Source organism: Vidua macroura, chromosome 3, assembly GCF_024509145.1.
Source record: "Vidua macroura isolate BioBank_ID:100142 chromosome 3, ASM2450914v1, whole genome shotgun sequence".
In the NCBI taxonomy this organism is placed as follows: Eukaryota; Metazoa; Chordata; class Aves; order Passeriformes; family Viduidae; genus Vidua; species Vidua macroura.
Window position 1 is genome coordinate 31,536,625 of NC_071573.1, and position 27,998 is coordinate 31,564,622.

Consider the following 27,998-nt stretch of genomic DNA (forward strand, 5'->3'; position numbering starts at 1 on the left):
GACAACCACACACACACTCTCTCTCACAAAAAAAAAAAAAAAAAAAACAAACAAACAAAAAAAAACAACAAAAAAACAAACAAAAAAACCAACACCAAAACAAAAAAAAACACCAAAACAAAACAAAACAAAACACAAAAAAAAAAAAACAAAAAAAACAAAAAAAAAAAAAAAAACACCAACAAAAAAAGCACCAGTCCAGTTTGGCCAACTTCCAGGTCTTCCTTCAAAGGGTTTCCCCACTCTCACGGTGGGACACAAAGTGTTTCTCGTGACATGTGGTAATGCTGTTATTGCTGATATTCGTACATACATAAAGGTAGAGAAGATGTTTGAAAAATATTTGTTAAAAGTTTGCTGGTTTTCTTTTTTAAATATAAAGAGTGAAAGCTTCATCAAAGTATTTCCTTCTAATTTAAGGGAACTTCCCCAGCAGAAAGGAGTTCTGTACAGACAGTGCAATATGTTCTCCATCCACACACAGGAAAGGTTTTCCACCCACTCCCCCAAACTGCTCTCATTCCCAAGAGGCAAGAACTGTGCTTCTGGTAAGGTTTTCATGAGCTCTGGTAAGTGTAATTTAAGCAAACATTTTTATTACCTATGTGTAAATATCCTTCTGTAAGCAAAACTGCCATTCCTGTTCCTGTATCATATTTCCACTACAGCCTTGTAGGTCAAACTTACATTTATTTCCTGTGCAGTAACACTTTATGGATACAGCCTAATTTGGATTGGTTTTGACTTCTAATAGAGGCTGTGGGGGAAAATACAATATCCTACAGGCAAATTCAGTGTTAATTCTATATTTTTACAGCTGAAATTAAGTTTATTTTTAGAGTAGCAGAAGAGAAGAAAAAATGCCCAGGCAGACTAAAAGAAGCACCACACATGAGCTTGTAACACAGCCCACAAACACAGGTACAAGAGGAACTTCAGCAAACTCACACCTGTACTAAATAAGGACAATCAATGTAATTTTTATCAGACATTCCCATGAAATGGAAAAAAAAATGCAATACTTAGTTTTAAGCAAAACCTTTATTTTAGCTCATGGGCTTGTTTGTATTAAAAACAGTTACTTCAAAATCAAATTCACATAAAATTGAGCATGTAAATGAAGTTGCCATTGGTCAGGATCAGATTCTGAAAGACAAGGGCTCTGAATGACATTTGAACAACCTTGGGTGGCAACAGATAAAACTGGGAACAGCAGCAGGAGCAGCTCCTGCTTCACAGACTGAGGAATCAAAGTGCCCCCTTCCTTCAGCAGATTTTAAAACACCAGCTGCACACCAGGGCCGTTTAATGATTTCTCCATTTCCCATAAATTCACTCAGCAAGGATTGAAACCAACAATATCCCAGTTTAATCTGCTGCTTCACAGGAGTGAATTCTCTCGAGTCTTGTTAGAGGCACTGCTATTTTCTGCCAGCAATCAAAGTACTTGTCTTAAAACAATTTCCTTACAACACCAACAATCAAGCTACATTATATACACTTCAATTGTACAATTATCTTTAAAAAATGCCCGTGTACAAAATAGGTTATTTAAAAAAAAAAAATCACATGCTAGATTTCAATTACATCAACATTTTAAAATAACTGAAAAAATTGATAAATAACATTCCAATTTATTAGGAACACTCCTGCAAGCAAGTGCAGAAGTATCTGTACTTTATTTAATATTCTAATAAGCTTTTTAGGGCAATTTGTGCTATAAACCTCATGTACAAAGTGTGCGAAAAGCTCTTACTTGTGACAACAGAATAAAAGCTAATTAATTAAGCAAGAGTATTTCAGTAAAATTATTCTACTTATGAAGTAAATAGCACATGGGCATATCATTTACAGCCAGTTAGACCAAGAACACAGCTAGTGACCAGAGCACATTAGTGAAAAAGTCAAATATATACAAAAATATATTAGAAAGTGGTTGAGTTTAACCACAGGCTCATGTAAAAAAATGTTGTTTTAAATAGCAATAGCAAAAAAATAGCTATTTCTCTATCTGCAACAGTACAAAAGGCAACACCTACATATGAGGTAGCAATGCCAAATTAAAAACAAAAAGAAACCAAAAAAACAACTTTGGATTGAGGAGCATTTCCTATATTTTCATAGCATATCTGTCAATACAAATATTTAAATGAACACGTCAATTGTTTCAAGAATTAACTACATTAATTTACAAAACCCTTTAATCAATTAACTTTTTAAAAATTACTGGAAATTGGTTTAGTTATTGATTTCTCCTGTTTATAAAAAAGCTGTTGCATTTTTCAAACCCAAACACTGTACAGCAAAAACGTGGAGGCTTTATTATACACACTTGGTAAACACTATAGTACATTAAGACTTAATTTACAAAGATCAGAAGGAGCCAACTGTGGTCATTTTATCCTTTTGTGCCTAACAGGCAGACACTACACACTTTTTACCCCATGTTCAATTCTAGAGGCAAGCTGAGGGTTCACTACTCCCTTCCACAGCCACAGAAAGTGTTTGAAGTGTTTCATCTCCCTCCAGGAGTGTGAGCCACAAGCATGGCTTCCATCTCCAGGGCCAGGGGCACTGCCAGGCAGCGGCTCAGAGCTGCCCCTGGGCATTCCTGGAACTGCCTCAACAATGTGGGGTGGGAGAAGGGAACAGCCGTGCCCCTTCTCCCAGTTCCACGTCTTTATCCTCCTGTAGGTGCAGGGCAGGAGGGGCCAGCTGAGCCTCTCTGACCAAAAAAAATGCCATCAATGAAAAGCCAGGAGGGGAACAACCATGCAGAGCTGTGCCAGCTCTGGCTGTGGGGCTGCAGGCCCCTCATATGGGTCATATTCTCTGCTTCCAGCTCTACTGACTAAAAAGACCCTGCTGCTCTTCCAATTCAGGCAACTAAATTGGACATCTGAAGTTAGATGGTATGAGTAACACCAAAAAATGAACTGGATGGAATTTCAGCATTTATTGTATTAAGAAAATAATATACTTTACATCACAGTGCTTAATTAAATGCAATAAAAAATGTAAACTCAGAATTCTAGATAATTTAGCTTGAAAAATTAGGGCTCGAAGAGTTTTAAAAATTCACAATTTTTTTAAAAATTGAAGTCACAGACAGTCAGTTCACATAACTCACATCTTGAAGTCTACTTGTAACACCTTTGTCGCACTCCAACGTTTGGTCGGGTTTTGTTTGTTTTGTTTTCTTTAAAAGCCTAAATAACAAATGACCAAGTGCAAAGGTAAGAGGTATCTTTTTCTCTGCAAGGAATCTATCTGTAGTAGTAATTTGCCCATCAGGCCTCTGGAGTGCTCTAGTAGATGTAGGGGAATATGCGGTATGGGACGCGCTGGCAATACCTCTCCCAGGCCAAGCCATACTTCTGCTTACAGTGGTGTTCATCACGAGCCTCTCGATGGACAAGCAAGCAGATGAAATAGATGACGTAGAAATAGGGTAAAATATGGTTAAAACCTGCAAAGGGAGAAAGTTCACTTAGATACAGGATAAAAATCTAGAGGTGGTAGCTATTAATATGTTCAAAGCTGGTGACACACACTTGTTCAAGGCTGAAGCATTTCATACTAAAGCATTGAATATGCGACAGTGCAACACATGCAAATAGCAAAAGCACACCACTTGACTTGTGCATGAAAAGAACTGGAAAGGACACAGAAATGTGAGACTGCAGCCCAAAAAGCAAACTGTATTCTGGGCTGCATCAGGAGGACTGTGGCAGGAGGTTCTGATTCTAACCCACTACTCTACTCTGCTCTCCTGAGACCCCACCTGAGTGTTGTGTCCACCTCTGGGGTCCCAGTACAAGGAACACAAACTAACAAACACTTTGAAAGATAATTTCATTGTGTCTGATGACCTTTCTTTTAAATATCTTTCACTTCAAGTTATCCCTGTTTGTGGTGGCCCTTGTCTCCAAGCAAACTCACACTTTTGGGGAACTTCAGCTGCAAACACACTCACTACCCTAAAAAAATTAAAGAACAGCTAATTAGCAAGTAAGTCCCATCATTATTGAATGTCAAAGTGTCAGAAAGATGAGTAAAATCTTTAGTATATATCAAATCTGCAGCAAGTTAGAAAGGGTAACATGGAAGTAAAAATGTGTTGCATTATGACATAGAAATCTGCCATTCAATAGGGTTTACTATCTCAAATAATTACCACTTGGCATTTCAAACCCAGACAGATGCAAAACAAAAGCATTTTTGCTAAAATCCACTTTAGTCTCAGAAACTCACCACAGGGTAGGGACCATGCCAGAGCCATGATGATGTCACCGAGGTAATTCGGGTGACGAACAAAACCCCACCAACCCGTGACAAGAAGCCCTTTTCCAGTTGCAGTGGGTATAAATTTCAGATCTGGGAACAGAGTATTGTGGTCAGTGCAGTGACTGAAATATGTACTTAAATACTATAAAGAGACATTGAATAAAATCCTAGCCAATGGAATAAAAAATGTACTCACTGGCCAATTTGGGATCTGCTGGATTCCGCCGGAAATTGTTCTTCTGAGAATTTGCACTACGGAATATGTAATATCCAATACCTAAAAATAAACATGATGTACTTTGCACCTTCAGTATTTTCCAGTATTCTCAGCTTCAACAAAAGGACTCACATGCACTTTGCCACACTTATTGCATCAAAGTCTATTCCCCAGAGATTCAACTGGTAGTTTCTGGTTCTCAGAGTTCTAACAAGACAGAAATGCCACTGGAAATCTGCATTCCATATGCTCCTTCTTGTTACTGAGTAACTTTGAAGAGATTCTGAAGAACCTTTATTTTCACATCTACTTTTACATCTCTGAGTTTTTTTAATGTAAGACTGAGTTTGAAATTCACATACGGTGATGTGCTGCACTTTGTATGATTACAGCTCTATTTTGCAGCCTAGCACTTTGTTACAGCACCTACTCCATGAACTGACAACTCATTTACAAGATCATGATAATAAAAGAACCAGGCAATGAATTACCTGGGTTTGAAATTCATATCCCCCATAATTTTCACACAGCAGCTTAAACTTGCTTTTCCCAAAGTTGCATTGAAAAAAGATGATCACGACATACTTTGAATAAAGATATGATTTTTAAAAAATAGAAACCCAAGAAAAAACATTAGGTGAAGATGAAAAAATTATTTCGTTTTTCAGTATTGCACATATTAAGTTGCATGTCTTCTCATTTTTCCAATTCTTTGTCATGTCTACAAAATACAAGTGGGTTTTTCTGGGTTTCCTAGTCAGATAACAGGGACAACCAGGCTATGTTGGTGCAAATTTAAGGTTGCCTAAAGATGAGATCTTTTCTCAAAGCACTGAGCTTTGATGAAAAAAGGTGTTTTCTACTGACATGAGTTTGCAACTATGGTCATCAGGGAAGGAGATGCAAATAGTTACTTTTTCCTGAGGTTCAGTAGAGTGTAGCCAACAAGGTACTGACTTTTTTTTTTTTTTAATGAGTTGCTCAAATTGACTTAAAAAGTCATCTATTAAATTCAAAATATGTTAGGTCACTTTTTCAACTCCAGACAGCACCTACCTAGAACTGCCTCTCAACGGAACAATCAGGGGTTCAGAGCCTCACCTATCCTTCATTTGCTAAAATAAGATTTTATTATATTCTTTGTATTTCACAGTAGCCAGACAATGACTGCTGCATCTGAGCTAAAGCTTCACCTCCCATCTCTTAAGAAACATAATCAGAACTACGTTGTAACCAAGAGGAACATTTACATTTGCTGTAACTTACAGTTCAGAACAGTAATTGCAGCAGCAACAGGCCAAGTAATTGTGGTGGGATGACCCACTAAGTAGAAGGCCTGCAGGCTGTAGACAAATGGAACCCACACCAGATCTCCAAACGCCAGCATGAATCCAAATCCATCATGGGTAATATCCATTGTAGTCAAAACAGCTTCCTAGAAACAAGGAGGAAGGAATTTTAGCATTTCCAAAGCCTCCTTCTCTTAACAGTGTAATTAGAAATGGAAACACTTGAAGGGGATTGGCACTGACCTCATTCCAAAGAGCATCCACCACATAGAGAAGCTGGAAGCTGTTCACAAGAATCATGGACAGGGATGGCACACTGAGATTGTGGATCTTCATCTCAGCCAAGAGCATTGCCAAGTTTATAACAACCTAGGTTAGAAACAATTCTCTTTAAAAATTTACTTCTAAAATAAAGTGCTATTTTCTATTACATTACAGGACATTTTAACATAGGTATTTTTGACTAACATTTAAGTTAAAAAAAAATAAACTATTTCACAAGTCAGTTTGCAACTAACAACATTTTTGAAGCTGTATAACCTCAACATATGAATACTTTAAAATAGGTTTTCATTTGCCACAAAACAAAGAAACAAGAAATTTCCTTCAAGTGAATAAAAATGGTCATTTAAAAACTAGCAATGTGGAATTGTTCTTCAGTACAATATTTATAACTATTTATACAGTATTTATAAATATATATCCTTAATATCAATTATAGGTGTGTGTGTGTAAAAAAAAAAACTTCTATGTAATATTTAAGCAAATAAAATAACTCAGATTACTGACTCACCCAGCCAATTAATCCTGGACGCAACTCACAGAAGTATTTGAGGTCAAAACTACCAATACGAGGATTTAATTCATGTCCAGTAAAAAAATCATAAATAAAATACCCTGCAGATAAGACACAACCTCTGTTAGCAATACTCTTGCTTTTATCTGCCACTACACTCCTCCCCATAAACAAAATCCCACTTTCCACTAATGTTCTCTCATTACAAATTTTTAAAAGCCTTCAGACTGGCAAAAAAAAAAAGTGCAAAATACAAAACAAAATCTACATAATTTGTATTTTAAGATGCCCTAATATTTTATTGATTAGGAGGATTAACCACTTTAGAAGTTCTCCCTGACACTTGTTCTTTATTTTCAGCCATATCTTGAAGCTCACATCACAGTATCTATGAACATAATCCTATCGTGATCATATGGCATTAATTAATTTTACATTTTCTCCTATTTAATTGCTTTTGTCTGGGAAAAATAATTCCCTTTGGCTGTGACAATTACCCATAAATCAAAAATGTGCACAAGAAAGAAAATACCATGCCGACTTCATGATATCTGCGACCGTTTGCCAAAAAAAAAAACAAAAAAAACCCAAAAAACCACAACACCTTCGCAGAGCAAAAAGTCACAGTATTATAATAACCAGCCCCAAATCTAGCCTTTAATTATAGCAAACAACTGGAAAGAAATTATCCAGAATGTTCTAACTCACCAGAATTTCCACCTGGTGCTAGCTCTTCCTCAGGTGCTTTCAGGGATCGAATGTACAGATAAATGCTCAGTGCCAAAGAAAAAGCTGCAGCTGACACTGCAAACTGCATGAGGTGATCATACAAATAATGAAGCTCAAATTGAAAGTACAATAAAACTCCAATAACTGCAGCAGTCAAAATAAAAGCATAAAACCCTAAAGGATGTAGAAGAAAGACATATTAGTCAAAATTAAGAAAACCCCAATTTATCATTTTAGTAGGACCTACCTAATCCAATCTTTCTGCACTTTTACTTCTTCCAATACTCGTCCATATCCAGTAACATCTTGGACATCCCATGGTTCAAACCTCTGGGGCACAGCAATATAACTAAGAGACTCTAAGCCCTGAAACTGCGCTCACCAAAAGGACAGGAGGCAGGAACACTGAATACTTCACAATTTTTTTATGCCATAGCATCCAATTTCAGATTTTGGTGGAAAAATGGACACTGACACTACTAATAGATAATGAGATTAGGTCACAAAGTCTTATCTGTGGGACAGCTGAGACAACCATCTTCTCATCTTTGAATTATCTTTATATATACCTTGATACAGACAGCAGTAAATAAAGTATTAAAATTACTTATAAAGTCAAAACTTGAACACAAGAACTTTTGCATACATTGAGAGTATAATTTCATGCAGAATGGATTGATGCCTGCCACCGTGCCTACTCTTGAAGCTCCCTGGGTTTGCCTGCCCAGCAGAGGCACGGTCAGCTGCAGGGGACACTCCCCTGTTTCCCGAGAACATTCGGGGAGCAGCTAAGACAGAGCGCTGCGCTGTCTACCTTGTATGGAGGAGAGGCAGCGTCCGAGGAGGTAATGAGGGAGTCGACGCAAGGCCTCAAGGCCAGGGAAAAAGTCTCAGATCTAATCCGAGTTCCGAATGCCACTGTATGCCCCCGAGGCTTTCGCAACAGCTCAAAATAGGGGTGGGGCGGTAACCAGGGGGAAGGGACGCTCACCACCCAATGGAGGGATTCGGGGGAGTGGAAGGCAGAAGGACAGACAGACACATAAACCAATGGGGGAAGTTTAAGGGAGGGACCCCTGGTCCTCATCCACTCACTCAATGCCCAAGGTGGAAGATTCTGGGAGAGTGGGATGAGGAGTGATGGACAGGGTACCAGGGAGGGGACAGGGGAATGACTGAGCACTTTCAGGGAGATTGGCATTGAGGGAAAAACCGGAACGCTCGGGGTGGAACCACTGGGAGAAAATGGGGGGTGAAGGGGCAAACCATTACAGAACTGTTACAGAGATATAAAAACACAATACAACAGATGCCCAAACAGGAGCAGGCAGGTCACTGCTGCCCTCAGCTAAGGACTTTCTATGGATCCCTTCACAGGGTCACAGGGGGTGAGGTCAGAAGGAACCTCCAGAGATCATCTGGTCTAGTTCAGATGGAACCTCCTGTACTTCACTTTGTGCCCAGTGCCTCCTTGTGCTTACCTTTCCTCAGGAAGGCTTTTAAATTTGGTTTTAAAATTAGCCTTCGAAGCACCAAGACAATGCCTTTTTTTTTTTGATAATCCAAATTATGTAGCTTATTTCCTCCCTTTATCAGAATGCAGAAAGAATTGTAGCACTATGGAATGACTATAGACAAAAGTCCAAAACCAAGACAGGCATGAGACAGCCTCAACGAGACTCACTTTTGCAGGATGTAATTTCCCTTGTTTGTTACTTACAGCCCTATTCCAGCTTTAAAATGGTGTATCTTACCAGACTATGACAAAATTCAGCTTTTTAATGTAGTCTTTGGATTCCACTACCACCCCTATACAGTGTCACGTCTTGCTCCTGGGCCACTTAGCTCCTGGTGACTGCTAACCACCTTTCTCCAATAAAAGGCTCATCCTATTTTATCCAAGATTTACAACAGATACGCACTCTGGTCAAATCACATCTTTCAACATTTGTATTTTATGGTGCTAAGCATGCAAATCACACAATGGAACCAGTTTAGGAATAACTGCAACATGCTTACCATTTATCCGGTACTGCAGTTTCCTGCCACTGGAAAGAGGCAGGCCTTCTACAACCTAAGAAGAATAAAATATAAATGCTCAACAAAGTATTTTCTGTGCGCCCTTCAAGGGAGGAAAACCAAGCTCAACTCTGTCAGAAAGACATTCAGTCAAAGCAACCAGCTGGACACACTCAAACCTGAAGCTCATGCATTGTTCTGAAAAACACACTCTGGATAGCAAATGAAAAATATTAGCAGTTTTAAATAAAAACATTTTTAAAAATAAACCTCTTCCTAACCAGCTTCAAGAAAGCAGAACTTCTCCAATCACTGTGAACATGTACAGCAATAAAATATGACTGATCTACTTCAGAGTGTCCTTTCAGAATCTGACACTAACCTTCAAGTCACAAGAGAGGAAAGGAGAGCCTCTTTGCCTGATATACATACATATGGCTAGATTCCTGTAAATGAGGATTGCATTCCAAAGTGCTGGATATCCATAAGAAACTGAGTATCGAAATAGTTTGTGAAATTAGAAGTCAGATATCTAAAATTCTTCTAGAATTCTATCAAGGAAAGTTTATCCGCACTTTGATCTGAATGCCTATAAAAGGTCTTCAGCCCTCTCTACTGAAAGGCTCTGAAATGCAAAAATTCTTAACCAACTGTGCTGTTTTAAGCTTACAGAAATATGCAGCAGCTATATTCCAGTTTATTATGAAAAACTCATTAAACTGCTTTCAAACTCACTACATTTAGAACATACCCCACCTTTCAGCCTAATACAATTTAGCTGCCCACAGAGACCCAATTGCTCCCAACAGCCTACCTTTCCAATTGGCAGGAAGTAAAACGCAGCTTGAAGGAAAAACCACAGAAGAAAGACACCAAACACCCTCCCATCCCAAAGACTCTCAAGTGCTGGCAGAGGAGGGAAGTTCAGAAGACTCGGATCATCTTGTTTGCACGTCAACAGCAAGTAGAATACAGTAGCAGGCAGGAGAAATATCAGCATGAAGGTCCCTGTAAACAGACATCATGGCATGTTAGAAGGTAAGTACAGAAAATAAAAAAAAACACTTTCAATCTCACTAAAAAAGGTCAGTATTAAGTAACAAAGAAGAGGATCTCATTATTTTCTCCCGAACAAGACAGCAATTTCGTAGTCATGTAACAGGACACTGAGACATTCTTCTCACTCCCATACAAGGTCATCTACCATGGGATCACACTCATTGCATCATGTCAAAAATAACCCAAAAACTGTCTAAAAAATACTTTACTGTCAAGTTTCAAGCACCTAAGTTTTGAAAAGATAAAAGCTTTGCTGGTTATTCTCATTTAATCTAGAAATATTTAAATCTCACTGTGGCAAGGGATGGCACAAGATCTTTGCTGTATTGCACATATGAACCAAATGCAGTAACAGTTCTTTGGCACCAAATCAAGCGAAACGCAACAATTTTACTCTGAATTCTGCAGCCAAGGCCCAAAAAGCAGTTCTTGACACAAGAGTATGGTGAATAAGTAAAAACCCACAAAATAGTACTAATTCTCAACTATTAAGACAATTTGCACACACATACCAATTCTTCCCCCAAACTCCAGCTCCTTTGTTTTTGTTGGTACTTTCTCAATTGGTTTTACAGCCACAAAAGTCTTTTTCTCTGAATAGATATCTTCTTTTTTCTTCTCATCTTTCCTCGAACGCAAACTGTACTGCTCAAGCACATGCTTGATTTCCAGGTCTGGTTTTAACTTTTGCTGTGAATGAATAAAAATAACTTACTAAAAAGTCTCCCAGTGATTTTACTTTATTTTAGTCCAATATTTTGTATTTCAGAGGACATTACTCACTGTAAAACACCAATATACAATTATTTATTCATATAAAGAGACTGCTAAAACCAGGCACTGTAACCTATTAGGCCATGATTACAGATCAGCAGCACTTCCAGTACAGATCATCCATTGCCACCCTCCCCCTTTCCCTTCTGCCATATGCCTGGGCACTAGATACCAATCAGGACTAAAGCAAAAAAAATCGCTTTCTCTGTAGCAAACTTAACCTCTAAGTTTTATGTTGCCTTCTATTTCTGCTTGATTATTGTATTGCCCTATTCTAGGAATCTCTGAGAGAGCCAAGCTAGGAATGTGACAAAAAGCTAAGAGCAAATCCTGTGTTCCTACCTCCAAGATGATGCAGGATGTGGCATTTTTTTCTGTACTTTCAGGTTCACCATTGTACCTTTTGGTGTTATTCTCACTCGGTTTCTGGTCAAAACAAGAAACACAGTTTAAGCTTTCAGTGTCCTATATATGGCACTGTTCTGCAGAACTGAAAGTTTGGTTTTCCATAAAATACCTTTGAAGAAATAAATTCTCCCATAAAAATTCTTCTTGTGAGTCTAGCTTACACAGCTCTGGGAAGACATGACTCATATGTTTTAGTTCAACTAAGTTTTGTTGAAGAGAACCCGGTCTTTCCAGTCTTACAAGAGGCAACAGATCAATCCTACTCCTCAGACAGAAGCCAGGACAAAACCACCAAAGACTTTTTAACCTTTTATCCTAAAAGGTTAAAAGTACAAAAAGTAAACAGTATCTGCTGGCTAAAAAACTACTTAAAACCAGATTGTGATCCACGGGCACTGGATGACACAGCTCAAAGGAGCTCACTGCAAAACAAACCCTACAACTGTTTCAGTGCCTAAGAGGAGCAATTTACTAAACCTATCCAGCTAGTTTATATTAATCTTGTTTAGTTTAGCTGAAACCTAACTGAACCCTGTTTGTTTTCAACAGATCAGCAGAATGCATTTCCAGTTCCAGGGACTGTGTCGTAGGCAAGTGAGAAGCCATCTCAAGGGCACAAGAGGCAGAAGAAGTGCTGTTTGTCTTTTCATAGAGAAACATCACCTCTACTCCTCTTCACTTAAAGATCACCAGAACCATTTTTAGCACTCAATCTTCACAAAAATGCTAAGAACAAACCTAATAAATTTCAGCTGGCCACCAGATATTGGTAAACTTAGAAATCCATACAGGTTAGTTTTTAAGATAAAACCAGTTTTTCAATATTATCCATCAGCAAGGCCATACTTAAATATTCCATACTGCGTGTTTTCCACTACTATTGCCAACAACTGTATATGCTAACAGAACTCATTTTATTTCAAATCCTTATACCTACGGGCTACGTACAAATGAACATATATAAAAGTAAGGTAACTTCCTTTGCTCCATTTCACAAGTGGAAGCACGTGGCTAACAATGACTTTAATATTAAATATTAAAAAAATTGTGTTTGTTTGGATTCTGAGAAGTTCGCAGTATCACCAAATTAAAGCAGAACTTTATAACCTTCGTTTACCTCTCAAGAATTTCCTCAAACTTTGCAAGCTAGAAACCCAATTTCTAAAGAAAAAAAAGGCAGCTCTGAGATGTACTTTTGCTGGTAATTATGCTGTCCAAGGGAACAGGAACTGCAGCTGATTTTTACAACGATAAACCCAGTCTGCATAAAACCAATCTTTCACAAATAGCAAGAGTTTCTTTTAATAAAAATCCAACAAATCCACACACAAAACACCAACAAACCAAACTAATACCGGTAGAGCTAAGCTGGTCTCCTGAATGGTTTTCTTTTTGTCGTCTTTGTGCTCCCTGCTTTGGGAAGCAGAACGACGTCTGCCCTTTGCTGGCCGGCCAGGAGACCGAGAGCGAGAGCGAGATCTGCTGCTACTTCTTCTGGAGGGAGAACTGGAAGAAGACTGGCTCTTCCTGTGCTTGAACGATGACTGCGACTAAAAGAAAAATGGAAAGAAAGCAAAATCTTAGCTATGTCCCAGAGAACAATTTTAGGAACATGGGGGGGGGGGTTGTGATGAGGACTCTGGTATACACTTCTATAGATCTGTCTCATATTTCCTCTACTGATGCTCTACAGAGGCTGTTAAGAAAGAGCAACTGCAGAATATTCATTTTGCTGGCAATTTCCAAACAAGCCTGTTCCAAGTTCAACTGCTGCTGGCAATTCCTGTTGAAGCTACAGAAATCAGGCTATGGATGTAAGCCACCAAAATGAGCACCATGCTGTAAGCTATTAATGCATTTCACATGGCAAGGTTCATCTTCTGTGTGAGGCAACACAAAGCAAATCAACACTAAAAAAGCCCAAGTCAGCCTAATAATTTCATTGTATCTGCTAAGTAATTTCATAAACAGTTTACTCCGCGAAAGCACTGTTTGATTTCTCTGAAGTCTACGATGCTGATTTCCCTATGTAAAATTTCCACAATGCAACTTTTCTAATGCATAAATGTTTCATGACAAAGAAAGACATTTTCCCAGCTTGAGTCTGCTAACCTGCATACAGAAGTAAAAAGTCAGAAAGTTGTGCAACACTGAAAACAGTTGCCTACCTCAAGGCAGAAACATTTTGGTCCCAAAAGAGAAGGCCAGTTACTGGGCATGGACACTGCCACCAACAAGTGACACTATAGTTCACATAAAGACATACAAGCTGGCTTTGAACCTATGCAGCTTTCAGAACAGGCCATAGAAATGAACTACAGTGAACATTCAGACAGGGTTTTCTCCTCCTGCATTATTCATTTTCAACTGAAACTTCTATGAAGTTTTAAAGGCCTTTATTAGTAACAAAAAATAAAATAATAATGATATGTAAAGAGGAAGGAATGTGCTTATATGACATGAACCTTTCTCAAGGGCTTGTAATTGTCACAAATACAGCAAAATACCTCATGAAGCCTTTAAGGACCTGAACTAATAAAAGCCATTTGCAGATTTTTAAGTAGGTGCTTGAAGGGCGTGCACTGCTTATATTTACAGTGACATTTAAATGCATCTTCCCATTTTTTATCAAACTTTCTTATTTAGAGATGGAAAACCATCAAATTAGTATCAACCCATTGATTACTACCTTTGTAAGGCAGCCAAACCAGTTTTTTTAAGAAAAATCATGCGACAGAATTCCTGAAGGATCAGACTTGGTTTTCCTCAAAAATATTACATTTTTTTACATAAATAAAACAACCGTGATGCTTCAAAGATGAGGTCATTCTGAGCTTCTGCTTGAGGTGTCACACAGGAAGAAACTTTTACTTAGCACCAATTCCTTGAAGACACAGTTAACAAAAACTTGCAAAATAACTACCCAGTCATAAGCTGAAGTACTGATAATTAAATGCATGCGTACTCACCCTTATATCACTTTCCTTCAGTGCAAGTTCAGTTCCATCTTTGTACTTGACAGTATAAAGATGAGCAACATCATCATAACGGGTCACTTGTACTTCGTAGTACAGGACGCTTCCCGGCCAACGGCCCATCACCACCTCGCCATCAGCAAACTTCCGGCTTGGCATTTTCCAAACAGAATCCTTAGAAAATAAATCAAGTCAGCCCACATGACAGCTAAGCATTAGGCTTCATTTTCCCCTATTCTCCTTCTGTATCATGGAACTGAAAAGGGGACATTTACAACAAGTCCCCACTTTAAATAGGGAAAAGGCTGGGTGAAAAGAAAGCAGTGATCTCTTTTCCAAATCAACAGCTGATCGAATAAATAGTCTTAAAATAGAGAGAAGATTGAAGTTGCACATTCTGGAAAAGCATTTAGATGTATTAGTCTAGTACTGAACTATGATATACAATCTCCATCATCAAGCAAAGCACGTCTTTGACCAAAATTACATAATGAAGCTCATCTTATCTAGAGGGAAATGCAAATTACATGGTACTGAAGCGTCCTCTAACCCTTGTTTCCTGTGGTTCTACAGAAATTACAGAAGTGATGATTTCTAAACATTAAACATCACCAATCTCTTCAAACCTTACAGCCACATTACAGTCTTCAATTTATTATTCCAAACACTCAACAGTTAGGAAACTTCAGAATTTAAGCTCCTGTCTGGGTTCAATATTTTTCTTTTCCACCTTTTCAGCACAAGGGCATAATGCTTTTTCCAGGGCATTATGCCTTTTCCAGTTAATGCCCTGGAAACATCAGAGCAATCACACAGCAACCTGAAAAACTAAATTCTATCCCTCATCTGCATCACCAGGATTTTATTTGATATTACCAAAATGTGGTGTAAGTGACTACTACCCTTGGTTCACTCCACCACATACTGGGAACAACCACAACTACAACTTAGAGGAAGTTGTTTTTAAGTGTAAAGTCCTCTTGAACTGTTTGTATAGTGCTTTGTGTTATGTCACTGTCTTTTGAAAACAGATATCCCAAGCAGAATATACTTTTAATCTCAATGTATCAAGTGAGACTACTTTAAAAGTCTAAGGTACAATATACACTAACATAACTAAGGTACAATATACACTAACATTTGTAGTACAACCAACACAGGAACTCAGAGGGGATGGCAGGGACAGGGAAAAGACACAAACGACAAAAAGTTGGTGTCAAAGCATTTCATTTTAACTTGTTTGCTTTATAAATTTGATAAGTGAAACCACACAAACCAAGGTAAATACAAGTCTTTAACTAGTTAATCATTACATAGTAACTAAACTGCAGTGAAAAGATCCTTGGGGGGAAAACTACTGTTAATATTAAATCACAGACCTTCATCACACATTGGAGGATGGTGCTCAGTGTGGTTTTACAATCAACATTCATTCTAGCATTTTCTGATATTGCTGCTGCTGTTAGATTTCATACTTGTGTAGCTGTCCACGTCAAAAAAAAAAAAAACAGCAGAATTCCCTCATATGGATTTTATTACTAATACTCCAAACTGCTTCAGACCAGAAACATCTGGCCATCTCCTTTGCTGCATATTTGAAGGAGAAAAAGAAAGTTTTATAATTTGGTTTCACTGACACTTGCCAGTCAGAAAAATTATGAATTCTAGTCTGTGCTTGTTAGGCACGTGCTATTCCAGCTCTTCTGCCTTCTAACTCATGTTTCTTGTCCCAGGTTCTTGCTTCTGTCCAATTCTTTCTGAACTCTCACTCCTCCAACTGTCTTTTATCCCAGTCAGCTTAAGCCCTTCAAATTCACAGCCCTGTTTCTTATGACTTATATATTTTCATTTCAAATTTTCCATTCTCTCCTGACCCTCCATCTTGGAGTCTTTGTGGATTTTCTGCCTTTTCTACCCTTGCTTACCAAACCAGTCCCGGTTCCTCTTCGCCACCTCTGCCTAAATCGGATCTCAATCCCCATTTCTGTCTCCTTGCCCAGTTTCTCACCCACAAGGCAGTTCTTTAGGAGATCCAGGTCTACTACTGCTCTTTGCCAGCCTCTTGCAGCCACAGCTTCTTCCCGCTCTTCCTTAAATAGTCAGAACACGGAGCTCCCGAGTGCACTCAGAGCTGTCCCCAGATGTCATACCCTGATCCATGACTTCACTTCCCCTCTGCTTGCTGCACTTCCTACACCCCAGCCAACTCTTTCTGCTCCTGACCTGCAGCATCTCAGGCATCAGCTGCAAACCTGGAGCCTGAACAGGATAAGGCTGGCCCATCCTCACACAAAGTTGTAAAAAGCAGGATTTTGGAGGGTAAATCCTTTCCAAAAAGGGTAACATTTTTTCATGAAGTTGTTACTGAGGACACGTACACTGTTTTTTCCAATTTATAGCAACCACTTCAGAATTTAGATACAATTTCATAGGGATAATAAAGTGCAATTCTCTGCCAGATTTCAAAATCCATCAGTTTTGTATGCAAACACAAAGTCCAAAGAAAAAGTAATGTGATTATTTAATTCTTGTGAAAGGCAGAAGGACCTTCCCTTCATCCAATCTTGTTCTCAAAAGCTGAAGTTACTTTTAAAAAATTGAAAGATGTGGTTGAAAGACCTGTAGCTAAATCCATGTCGTGTAATTCAACCTCAGGTAGATACCAATATGAGATTTCAAAATAACAAATAAACAAGTGGAAATATCTTCTGACTCAAAAGTAATGAACAATCTTATTAATGAGAAAATTTATGTATTTTTCCATTCTTTTCCTTAAATATTACAGTTTAATAATAAGCTCAAACATTAAACATTAAAATAAGTAAATGTACCTTCTTACCCTATCAAAAATCATCAACTTGTTCTGCACCCCAGTGCCTCCTGTGAGGGAGGTTTGCAACCCTCATTCCTTATATCCCACTTCAAAAAGCTGCACCTTTTAAAGGCAGCCTTCATCTGCTCAGATAACAAACACAATTACCAGCATCGAGAAAAGACAGGAAGTCTTTCCAAAAAAATTCTGTTTAGAGATTATATTTTTAATTTACTGCTCTTTCAAGCTCTACACACCCCTGATAATTTTGATGGTATCAGCTGGCATCAGCCTAATAGTCCCAGTAGCTCTGCAGAAACGTTTGAATTCCCAGGGCTTCAAGACATAAATCCAAAGAAAATTATCTCATACAATGAACCCTGCACTGTACAGACACCTGACTGCAAGTTTAGTCACTTACTCAGGAGATTAAATTTGTGTTTTCTGAAACATTACTATTTTTCTTTAGGAATCTAGAGTCGAAGAGAAAGGCTCAAAAGGACTTTGTATCCTGTACCAAGCCAAGCCAATTAATGCCAATCTCCCTGGAGCTTGAAAGTTGGTAAAGAATAAAAGTTTCTGCTGACTCAGACATGAATGAAATAATTAAAAAGAAACTTGGTTGAGAAACGTATTGCCCCATGCATGCATTTCTGGTCTTCCTAATGACTCACTAGATATGTGGGAAGATATTTCAGTGTGGAGAAATTGATGACAGTTACCTTGTAGCCACAGAGATCACACCCCATCAGTAGAAGTTGGGTACACAGTTTTAAGAATAAATAAACACTCAACAATCTTTCCCTCTTGGAAGAGCAAAGCTCCCACACACTCAGTGATTCCATTTACTAATTCTGACATGTCACCACTGTTAGATAACGTTCTGGATGTCTGATGAGAGAGCCATTTGAATGCAAAAAGAAATGCAGGAAAATAAAGAAAACGCTGACAGTCAAGGCTAACAATACACGGAAAGTTACTACTGAATTCACCAAAGAGAGCTGTGGAAGACCTTTTCAGCAACACCACTATTCTCTCCACATTTCTAGCTGTGCACATTCAGAACAGTGGAAGCACCTATTCCTATCCAAGCCAACTTAACTTCACCACTAAAAAAACAAGCACCAAGAAGCCTCGAGGCAAAAACAACAACCCATCAACCTTCGGGCTGGGAGTAGAGGATCTTCCCTTCTAAGACGCTTTCTACCGGAAACCCCGCGAAAGGAGGGGACGCGGCAGGAACCAGATCTCCGCAGGGGGGGCCCGAGAGCGGCGGGGCGGTGTTGACAGGAAGGGCCCCACGTGCCGGCGGAGGCCCGGCCCCTCGGGCCCGCCCCGCCCGCGGCCCGGGCCTGGCGCGGGGCCTCCGCCGCGGGGGAAGGGAGGGGCCGCACCGCCCCTCGGCGGCCTACTCCCGCTCGGAGCCCGGCGCGGCGGAGCCGAACAAAGCGGGGGCGGCTCGGCCCCGCCACCTCCGGTGCCCCGAGAGAAGGGCCCGCGCCGCCCGTCCGCCGGGAGCGAGGCCCGAGCGCGGCCGCAGCGATCGGCCGGAGCGCTTCCCGCCCGGAAAGCCGCCAAGGAAAAGCTAGGGGGTGGGGGGAGGGGAGGTGGCAGTACCCGGGCCCGTACGCGCCGCCATTCCCGTTACCTGGAGCCCGCCCGCGCCGGGCCGGGCCGGGCCGGAGGCGGTTCCGCGGAGCGGCGGGAGCGGGGCCCGAGCGCGCGCCGCTCTCCGCTGAGGGGAACAACCGCCCCGCCGAGCGACGGTTACGGCCGCGCGCACGGCCCCGCCCCCTCTCCCGCCCGCCAAGCGCGCCCATTGGCCGGGACGCGCCGTTTGAATCGTGGGGTGGCCGCGCGCCATTGGCTGCACGGCAGATGGCGCGGTCCGCCCTCCCCGCCCCGGGGCGCGCGCCCCGCCCCGCCCCCGCGTGAGGGGATGGGGGGAAAGGGGCGCGCTTGCCCCCCCCCCCCCCCCTCCCCGCTCCTCACGGGGAATGATGGCGGGAGGGGAGGGAGAGCGGGGCGGAAAGGTCGCTGTCGTGGTGATGGGGGCAGGCTCAGACCGCCTGCGCCACCCAGGCCCCGCCGCCCGCGTAAACAAAACGGAGGGTTTTGTTTACGGAGCACTCGCGGCGCCGGAGGCGGCGAGATCGCGAGTACTCCTACCCTGTCCGAACAACAGCCTGTGTTCCTTCCAAGCCTGCACCTCCAGCACTCAACAATGACAAAATGTGGTAGAAAATGCAGAAAACAACATCCCCTCTCTCTCAAAAAAGAAAAATTTAAAAGGCCTTAAAGGCGGAGGTGGCGAGGCAGCGACTGCTCCTACACTGACGGAGCAACCGGCTGTGCTCCCTCCAGCCCTGCACCTCAAGCACGCGACAAAGCCAAAATATGGTAAAAATACGGTAATAAAAGTGCGGTAAAAAAAACACCCACTCTCTCCAAAAGGAAAATAAAAAAGGGGCTACAAAACAGCAGTGTGCAATGTAGTTCGAGGTGGTTTTGGGGCAACTTTTCCAGAAAGGCCATTCGAGTTCCTGGTCAGATTTTGAAATCAGGAAGTCTAAGCAATACTTGAGCAGGCAGAAACAAAATGTGTTGTGAAAAAGTTAACAAATCGTCCTTAACATTGCGGTTTAGTGTTCAAATTAGTTGTTTCCAGTGCTGGGATCTTAAAAGTGGTGAAGTGTTAAGAGTGAAATACCGAGTGTTTGTGTCCACACAACTTTTATGGACCTCCCAAATTTTCTAAATTTGGCTAACAAGTGATGCTCTGTCCTAATAAATCTTCCTAAATGAAGGGAAATTCCCTAAAGACAAGACCACCATTGTCCTGTACAGAAAACTGCCAGTGCCGTGCAGACACAGCAAAATCTTAGATAAAAAAAAGAACCCTGAAACAACAGCAACATCATGAAATAAAAAATGGGAAGAAATCCCAGACCAAAAAAACATAGCCAAAAAGAACTGACATAAACAGGCCCCACAGTACTCATGAGCTTAACTTGTCTGAGACACAATTGTTATATTTGGGGGGTTGTTTTTGCTGTTGCTGGTTTGTTTGTTTATTTCTATTGGGGTTTAAGTTTCTAGCTATGATTTTTGAATTAAGAGTATGTCAAGCTTTTTTGCTCTAAGTGATTGCAGGAAATGGGAATTCCTGAGTGAATTATAAAAAATGGATATATTTTACTATTCATGCTGCTTATCTTATCCTTGATTTTTTTTAATTTTCTCAAGCAATTCTTTTTAAATTCCGTTTGTATCTCCCCTATTTTTGTACCACAGAGGTCCAGTTTAGTTTGTCAAGCATTCATTGCATTTTTCACTACATGATGCAGTAAAAGATGTTTACAGGAGTTTAAAAGTTACTCAGTCAAACCAGAGCCACATGTAAGCATAAATTGTAATAAATGCAGTCAGAATAAATTTGGTTTTTAGTTGTGTTAAGGCATTCAACTTTACCTAAGAGACATTTGATAATATACTACAGAAAAGAGTGCAAGTGAAGCTTGATTTCTGGCTTCAGATAATGAATATTTTGGTTTTAGGTAACATTTCTACTTTATTTACTATTACAGAGTTCACAACTGTAATGTTAAGAACTGTTTTCAGCAGTTCAGTCTAAATTACAGCAGATATTACTTGGAATGAGCCTGCTTCATTTTTGTTGGCAGGAGAGGCCTACAATTAATATGTTTAAATATGAAGGGTTTCAGTTGAAGTCTCCTTTAGAGAATAAACTTGCCTTCAGAGAAATGGTTTGGGTTTGGGATTGTATACTCAACTTGGATGAGAAAGCTCTTGGGCCACTACAGACTGTTTATTTCAATTCTGCCAGTGATAATTGCGATACACTTGAGAGATTATTTCAGAAATATTTATGGGACAACCATAGAATGGGACAAATGTGAAATCCAATCAGCATCACCACCACCAAAATGATCTGCTGCAAGTCAGGTCTGAAATTTGCCAAGATCTAATAAAGCATCCTAATCCCACAATGTAAAACTAAGAAAATAATTTCCTAGGCTTTCATTTTAATGAAAATCCCAGAATCATCAAGGTTGGAAGAGATCTTCAATGTCCCTTAGTCCGGCCATCACTCCAGCACCACCATAATCACCTGTAACCCCTAAAAAGTTGCAAAAACCTAAAGCTGCCAACACGAGAAGGTTGAGAAACATTCTGATAAATGGCTTTAGCAGAGGCTACTGGGGTGGGTGGGGTAATAAGCTTCTGTTTCCTGATTAGGCCTTTGCTAAGAAAACACCCATAAGACTCAATAGCGTGGTGGGTTTTATAGTCTGTTAAACAACCCGTGTATTCATATATATTGATCTATGTATATATATGTGTGTGTGTATGTTCTATGTGTATATGCCATATATACAAATTCATATGTATATATATATATATATATATATATATATATATATGTATCATTTCTCCTTCTGTCTAGTATCATATTGAAAATATATCTACTTTTTGCAAGAGTGGAGGAAAATTCCTGGCTGGCAGCTGTGTTCCTGATATGAAGCCAAGCACTTACCTGCTGCAGCCAAGCTGGTGATGAAGATCACATGCACTGTGTCACATCACAAAACATAACTGGAAGGGAAGGCAGACTGAATTCTGCAAGTGGACAAAACCCATCTCCTCTCTGCTTCTCAAATGCTGAAAAGCTGATGATCCACTTCTTAAAGGTATTGTGAGGGTGCTCAGGCATTTTGGGGATTTCCATTAGTATATGTAATTTCCTTCCTATTTTTTTCAGTGGTAGAATGCTTCTTATTTAAGGAGCAGGAGATCTGGGATTAGCCTCTGAATGTTACCTAACTAAATCAATAAAGGTTTTGTTTGCACAGACCTCAATAAGGCAGGGATTCCACCCTTGACCATGGAAAAAGTTTCTCATTATATATTCATTTATGATGTAGTGAATTGGAACTACAACCCACCTATAAAGGAGCAGCCTGCTAACAAACACTGCTGCTCTGGGCAAATTAAGTTGAACACTTGCATTCTGGGAAGTTGTGAAAAATGTTTATCTTTACAAACAGCTTTAAAAAAATACTCAAGGCTATCAACCATGCTGGGCTAAGCAATAAGAAGAGGGACACAGATACATGCAAACTGACTCCAGTTCTCTAAACAGGAGAAGGAGAAAAAAAGCACATTGAAACGCTGATCTCCACAACAGTGCAACAAATTTCCTTTCTGTATTGTATGTGAATTTATAAAGAAGACTCATTATTGACTGAGGGAAGTTGATGCAATTCTCCAAGAAATGGGTCTTGAGATAAGAGTTTTGGGTACTGTGTCTTCTACTGGGCTGCTTACCTTGCCATTTTTGCAGCACGGCTGTTAAATTACTCCAGCAGAAAGCCCTCGGGACAGTCAAGTTTCTGAAGGCTTATGGAAAACACAGACTACAGGATTTCCAAGCACTGGTAATACAGACCCATTTCTACGTAGCAAAGTTATGTCCTTGAAAGAGTTGTAAATGTTTAAACAGAAAGTGGCTTTCATTCTAGAGAAAGAGAGAAAACTTAAAGTTTAAATGGCTTATTCTGAATAAAAGTAAAGCCATGTTCATCCCCTGGGTACTCGCTGCCTCAGAAGCGGTTTCCCAGAAGTCTTCTGGCTTTTAAACCTGTATTCTTAGTCTTCAGAAAGAGGTTACAGAGCAGAGTGACTTCTGCAGGGATCTCCACAGGATGGGAGGGACAGAACTTACCTTTTCCTGGTTCCCGTGTGACAACCTGCCCTGCATGAAGGGAGAAACTTGGCCTCAATCCCCACTTCTGGCACATTAGCTATGTTACATCCCTAAACATGAAGGCACTCTGGTACCTGAGGAAAAAGAAACAAATGAAACATGTGGCAAATGCAAAACAGACAGAGCCCAAAGGCTTTGAAATGTCAACACAAACAAGTACACATGTATATATGTGCATGTGTATGTGTATATAATACACATTAATATATATGATATAGATAAAGAATGAAAACAACATCGACTTTCCAGCCTTATTTTTGCAAGCAATGCATGATTTTTATGCTCATGGCTGTCACTGTACGCAATTTCCTCCAGTAAGAGGAAACTAACATTTCTAATTTATTTATTTGCAAGACAGGCTGAAGAGGCTGCTGGTCCAGGGTGGACAGGCATTGGAGCCATGGGACACAGCCAGGCAGGGATCAGCAGTGAGGCTGCTGACTGGGCCAGTGGCAAATGAGACCCTGCATCAAGGCACAGTATTGCACCCACCTCCAGTTTTCTAAATTGTGTTAAAAATTCACTGCAATATGGGGGAATACTTAAGGAAAATAACTAGGGTAAATTTGGACACATATTTGTAACAAATATGTATAACACTGGGATATGTAAAATAGATGATAATTCTTACCAGGGTACAGACACCAAAGATATGATTTTATTTAACATGGCATTCATATTCTGTTTCTTGTATTTGGTGCTACTGCTACCCTCCCACCTCTCATCTTATTCTAGAAAAAAAAAAAATCTAATTACTCCAAACATGCAGGCCTAAACCAGAAGTGATAAATGAAGTAATCAGCTCGATGCATCTAGAAAAAACTATGAGCTCACATATTTTGTTTTAGGAGCTGGTATCACTGCATATCTACTCTCAATAAAATTTACTTCTTCTCTGATTAAACCTGCTCAACTAGTCCTGTTTATAATTTTTAAAACACAGTAATTTAAATATTAATTAACTCTTTGAACTTAAACATCTATATTTCTAATAACATGTTAAGAAATATATTCATGTACTTAATGTATTCACTGCGGTTTATGAAGATGCAGGGTTTAAACTGATTCAGATGTGGTGTTTACTTTTTAGAAGAGATTTCTAAAAACCAAACTAGCATACGTGCATCAAGTTCAGCATTTCCAGAAGTATTGGTAATAAGTGTTAGAGAAGGGCTTCAATATATGTGTGATCTTTGTTCATTGTTTAACATTTAAAATCCTTGTTTCAAAAAATGTTCACATAGATTTAGTTCTGGTAGAAGCAATTTCAGTAAATCAATCAAGATGCTTCAGGGCAGAATTTACATCTACAAGCCTACACCTCCCTCATCTCCACAAATCTCTCTTATGTTCCTACATTTTACAGTCTGTATGCTCTGGCCATGGCTTTGTATGTGGACCATTTATAGCACAACGACAAATTTGTGTCCAGGTTCTTGGTGAAGCACTGAGCATCCAACAGCTGGAACAGAATTGCTGAAAGACGCTGTCAATGTGAAAAGTTCCTGTGAGCCAGGACCTGGAGACAGATAAGCAGCAAAGACAGATACTTCGGAGTCTTCTCTTTTTCTCTCTCCCCCATTTCTCTCCAGTGTTCCCATTTACCCAGGACAAGCTCAGCCCAAAACATGAGTTATGGCAAGCAGAGCCTAATGGCAGACCTCTCATTTAATTAAAGGAGAAAGGATAGTTAGGAAGATTCCTAACCTAAACTATACTAAAAACCAAATTCATAATGAATTCTGGTACTAGGCAGACTGCCAGTTTTCAGACACTTCTATGCTTAATTTTAACTGCAGAGCCATCCCTGATATTATTGCAATAGTTGTCTGTTCCCACCATGAATACCTCTGAATACCTCTTTTTGAGTTTCACAAACCAGTCACAGGCCTTCCCAAGGGTCAGTGTTCTGGAAAAAAAAAAAGTGACTTGGATATAAAAAAAAAAAAAAAAAATTAAAAAATTCTGTTAGGACCCATTCCCACACAATGTTTGTTTGTTCAGCACACAAAAGGAAACTGCACTTTGTTCTCCAAGAAAGCTGGCTGTGTGCAGACATCGTTACACTGACTGAGAGTCCCAGTAGGGCAATTCAGATGGCTCACAGGATATTTTTCCCAATCTGTGCAAAGCTGACCAGTCCACCAGTCCCAGAAAGCTTTGATGAGGTTTTGAGGCCAAAATGAGACCACTGTGCACATACCTCATCTGGCATTTTCACGAGCAGTAGGTGGCAGGATGCTGGTTTAAGATTCAGTGTTGTTAAATACAGTGTTAAAAGCAAAAAGCAAAACCTTAGGTACCTGATACTGAACTGTATGAAATTGTTTCCCCCTGTGAGGTAGGATGGTCACACTGCTGGAGCAAGCCCTTATTTTGCTAGCCAGAAATGCACCTCAGTGATAACCTGACCTAAGCACACTCCCCTGCACAAAAACAAAGACACTTCCTGTTTGCATTTATGCCAACAGGCAACGTGACTCACTCCCTTCACTTTTAAATTGTGCTTTCCCTTCAAAATGGCTCTGGCTGACCTGGTGTGGATGGATCCCTCCTGCTGCAACAGCCACGCCCATGGTGGTGCCCAAGTCCACCTGCTGGAACACCCGTGGATCTTAACTGTGCATAACATTGTGCTGCACCGGAGTTATTTACCCTTTTTCTCACTTGTTTCATGAAGAAAAATCCACTGTTGTGTGGCTCAGAGGTTATTGCTGTAAAGCACTGGCGTTTACTTGTCTTACACGGCCCTGGTGAAGGCACATGGCAGGAGGGCCTCGTGGTGCAAAGGCGATTGGGCAAGCAGGGCTGAAAACCGCACTGCAATTGAAAAGTCACCTGGCTCACTTAGTTACTTCTCTGCTCCCTTCCTCTCTGCTATATATAATGACATTTCTCAGAGCACATTTCCCCCAGTTACAACCTCTGCCGGCATTGCACCAGCCATGGGTGAAGCTGTGGTGGCTGCAAAGCTGTTTCCTGGACTGCCTGAGTTCAGGCTCTGTGGAGGTGCAGCAGCCACTCCATCTTCACCTGCCACTTTGGCACTGAGACACTACATGAGCTTTCACCTGACGGAGGGAGAAAAAGATACAATCCAGGCAGAATTATGGAGCAGCTCCTGATGGCCAAAAAAGCCAGGGCTGCTAAAGAGAAATCAGGAGATCATCACTGCATCCTCAAGCTTTGCTTCAAAGCTGGGGTTTTACAGCATTTTCGAGTCTGAAGGAGTTGGGGGGAGGGGGGCGGGGGCATGTTCTGTGTCACTTGGATTGAAAATACGTTTTTCAGAAGCACCATAATATTCAGACCACTAAAACCAGTTTGTAGATAGCTACTGATCCAGCATCTCTTACAGTTCCCCCTTTCCCCTGCAGCACTCACTTCAAAATGGTCTATTTCATAGATTAACAAAATCTGGGGAGGCTTCTCCCATTCCTTCAAAGGAAAACCTCAGGGAGAGTCCTTTCTGTAAATCCTTTCTTGCCTACATATTTACATTTCAGTGAAGGAACTGTGCAGGTCACCCAAACTGCAAATTTGGCCTGTGATGCTGCTGCTCTGCTGTTCACTTGAATCCCAGTTTTGCTTTCAAGTTCAAAATTAAATGATTTTCTCTTCCTGCACACAGCAGCCAAACGCTCCGTGAGCCTTCTGAGACGCTGCACGTTTCCTTCGCTGGGAGAGGGGAATTTCCTCTTTTCAAAGCATCAAATCCCTCTCCACACCACAGTCTATATCTGGTTACTGTATACGACCTCCCAGAAAACTGAAAAAAATGTGAAATACGACTTGTTTGGCCACTTTGTATGTATTCAGTTGCTTTGCCCATTAATTGTACTAGTCTAAACTTTCCTTTCCTTGCAGAGGTGGGGATAAGGACTTAAAATCACCACTTTTAAGACCAAATGGAGCCCAGTTTCTGCTTTGCTTCATGCTTCCCAGGTGTCCATAAGTCAGCACCAAAAATTTCCACTGACTTCCCTTTGCAAAATGAGAGCTCTGCTAGTCTTTAGTGACTTATGCCTACTCATCCTCTTTCTTCTGCCTTATTTTTATTAGCATGGTAGAGCTGTTATGGCTTTGCCATAGCTTTTCATGTGCAGTGTCACAGCTCCCAAGGGGCAAGGGAGAAATGGAGTCATTCACTGGAGAGAAGTTGTCTGTAACTCAATAGTTTAAACAAATCAGAGCTTACAGGCTTATGAACATGCAAGAAACTGATTATAAATGCATAAGAAATCTGTAACTGCACATTTATCTCATTATATAGACTATATATTGTAAATAATCCACAATATATTACTGCTGTAGAATTCATAACTACACCGTTATACAGAATTACATGATTTATAATATAAAACTCCCATGTGTTATGTATATATGTGGGTGTGTGCAATACAAACACTTTATAAATTTTATAATACAAAATTTATATGGTAAAGATAGCTTATGAGCCTTCTCTGAAATTCCTGAAAGTACTTTCTACTTGAAAACTGCTCAGCCCTCTTAACATCTAGTTTATAGTTTCAGCACATTCAATGTGTAAGAAGTTGCCTGTAAGTGTTTCCAGAAGCCATGTGTTTGAGCCTTATTGTTTTCTTTCTCAGACAGGAAAAGTATTGTATCCCTGGCATCCTGAGCAGCTGCTCCAGGGAGGGGTGGATACAGTCAAGATACAGTCTTTAGCCATGCTGCCCTGTCACAGCAATTTCTTCTAAGCTCCTGCAAATTATTCCATTTGAGAACATGGCACAGTGCAAATGTGAAACAAAACATGAAAAGAAAGGAGGTAAAAAAAAGAAAAAAAAATGAGAAAGGAAAAAAGAAAGAAAAAAGTAAGAA

General features: G+C 40.2%; 1 protein-coding gene and 2 long non-coding RNA genes across 3 annotated transcripts; 2 read left to right on the plus strand and 1 right to left on the minus strand.

Annotated features, from left to right (window-relative positions):
• Positions 1-3,217: 3,217 nt before the first annotated feature.
• On the minus strand, positions 3,218-16,008 carry LBR (lamin B receptor). The gene is made up of 14 exons (XM_053972358.1): positions 15,933-16,008; positions 14,548-14,727; positions 12,934-13,128; positions 11,513-11,596; positions 10,909-11,086; positions 10,152-10,345; positions 9,338-9,392; positions 7,298-7,492; positions 6,587-6,690; positions 6,037-6,162; positions 5,771-5,939; positions 4,484-4,564; positions 4,255-4,377; positions 3,218-3,469 (listed from the first exon to the last, which is right to left on the minus strand). The coding sequence occupies exons 1-14, from the start codon at positions 15,984-15,986 to the stop codon at positions 3,309-3,311; spliced, it is 1,899 nt and encodes a 632-aa protein (XP_053828333.1). The 5' UTR covers positions 15,987-16,008; the 3' UTR covers positions 3,218-3,308.
• A 3,389-nt stretch (positions 16,009-19,397) lies between these two features.
• On the plus strand, positions 19,398-21,923 carry LOC128804547 (uncharacterized). The gene is made up of 3 exons (XR_008436107.1): positions 19,398-19,765; positions 20,660-20,764; positions 21,834-21,923. It is a non-coding gene; the product is annotated as an uncharacterized LOC128804547 (long non-coding RNA).
• A 5-nt stretch (positions 21,924-21,928) lies between these two features.
• LOC128804546 (uncharacterized) lies at positions 21,929-27,948 on the plus strand. Its single transcript, XR_008436106.1, has 3 exons — positions 21,929-22,077; positions 27,021-27,108; positions 27,768-27,948. It is a non-coding gene; the product is annotated as an uncharacterized LOC128804546 (long non-coding RNA).
• Positions 27,949-27,998: the final 50 nt, after the last annotated feature.

What these genes read in the sequence shown, in the direction of transcription:
- LBR (XM_053972358.1), bottom strand. Translation starts at nt 15,986, where the DNA reads ATGAATGTTGATTGTAAAACCACACTGAGCACCATCCTCCAATGTGTG. An exon ending in TGGATGCTCTTTGGAATGAG is followed by an intron (nt 5,940 to 6,036) that starts GTCAGTGCCAAT and finishes CCTTGTTTCTAG; the next exon opens with GAAGCTGTTTTGACTACAAT. An exon ending in GGCATGGTCCCTACCCTGTG is followed by an intron (nt 3,470 to 4,254) that starts GTGAGTTTCTGA and finishes CTCCCTTTGCAG; the next exon opens with GTTTTAACCATATTTTACCC.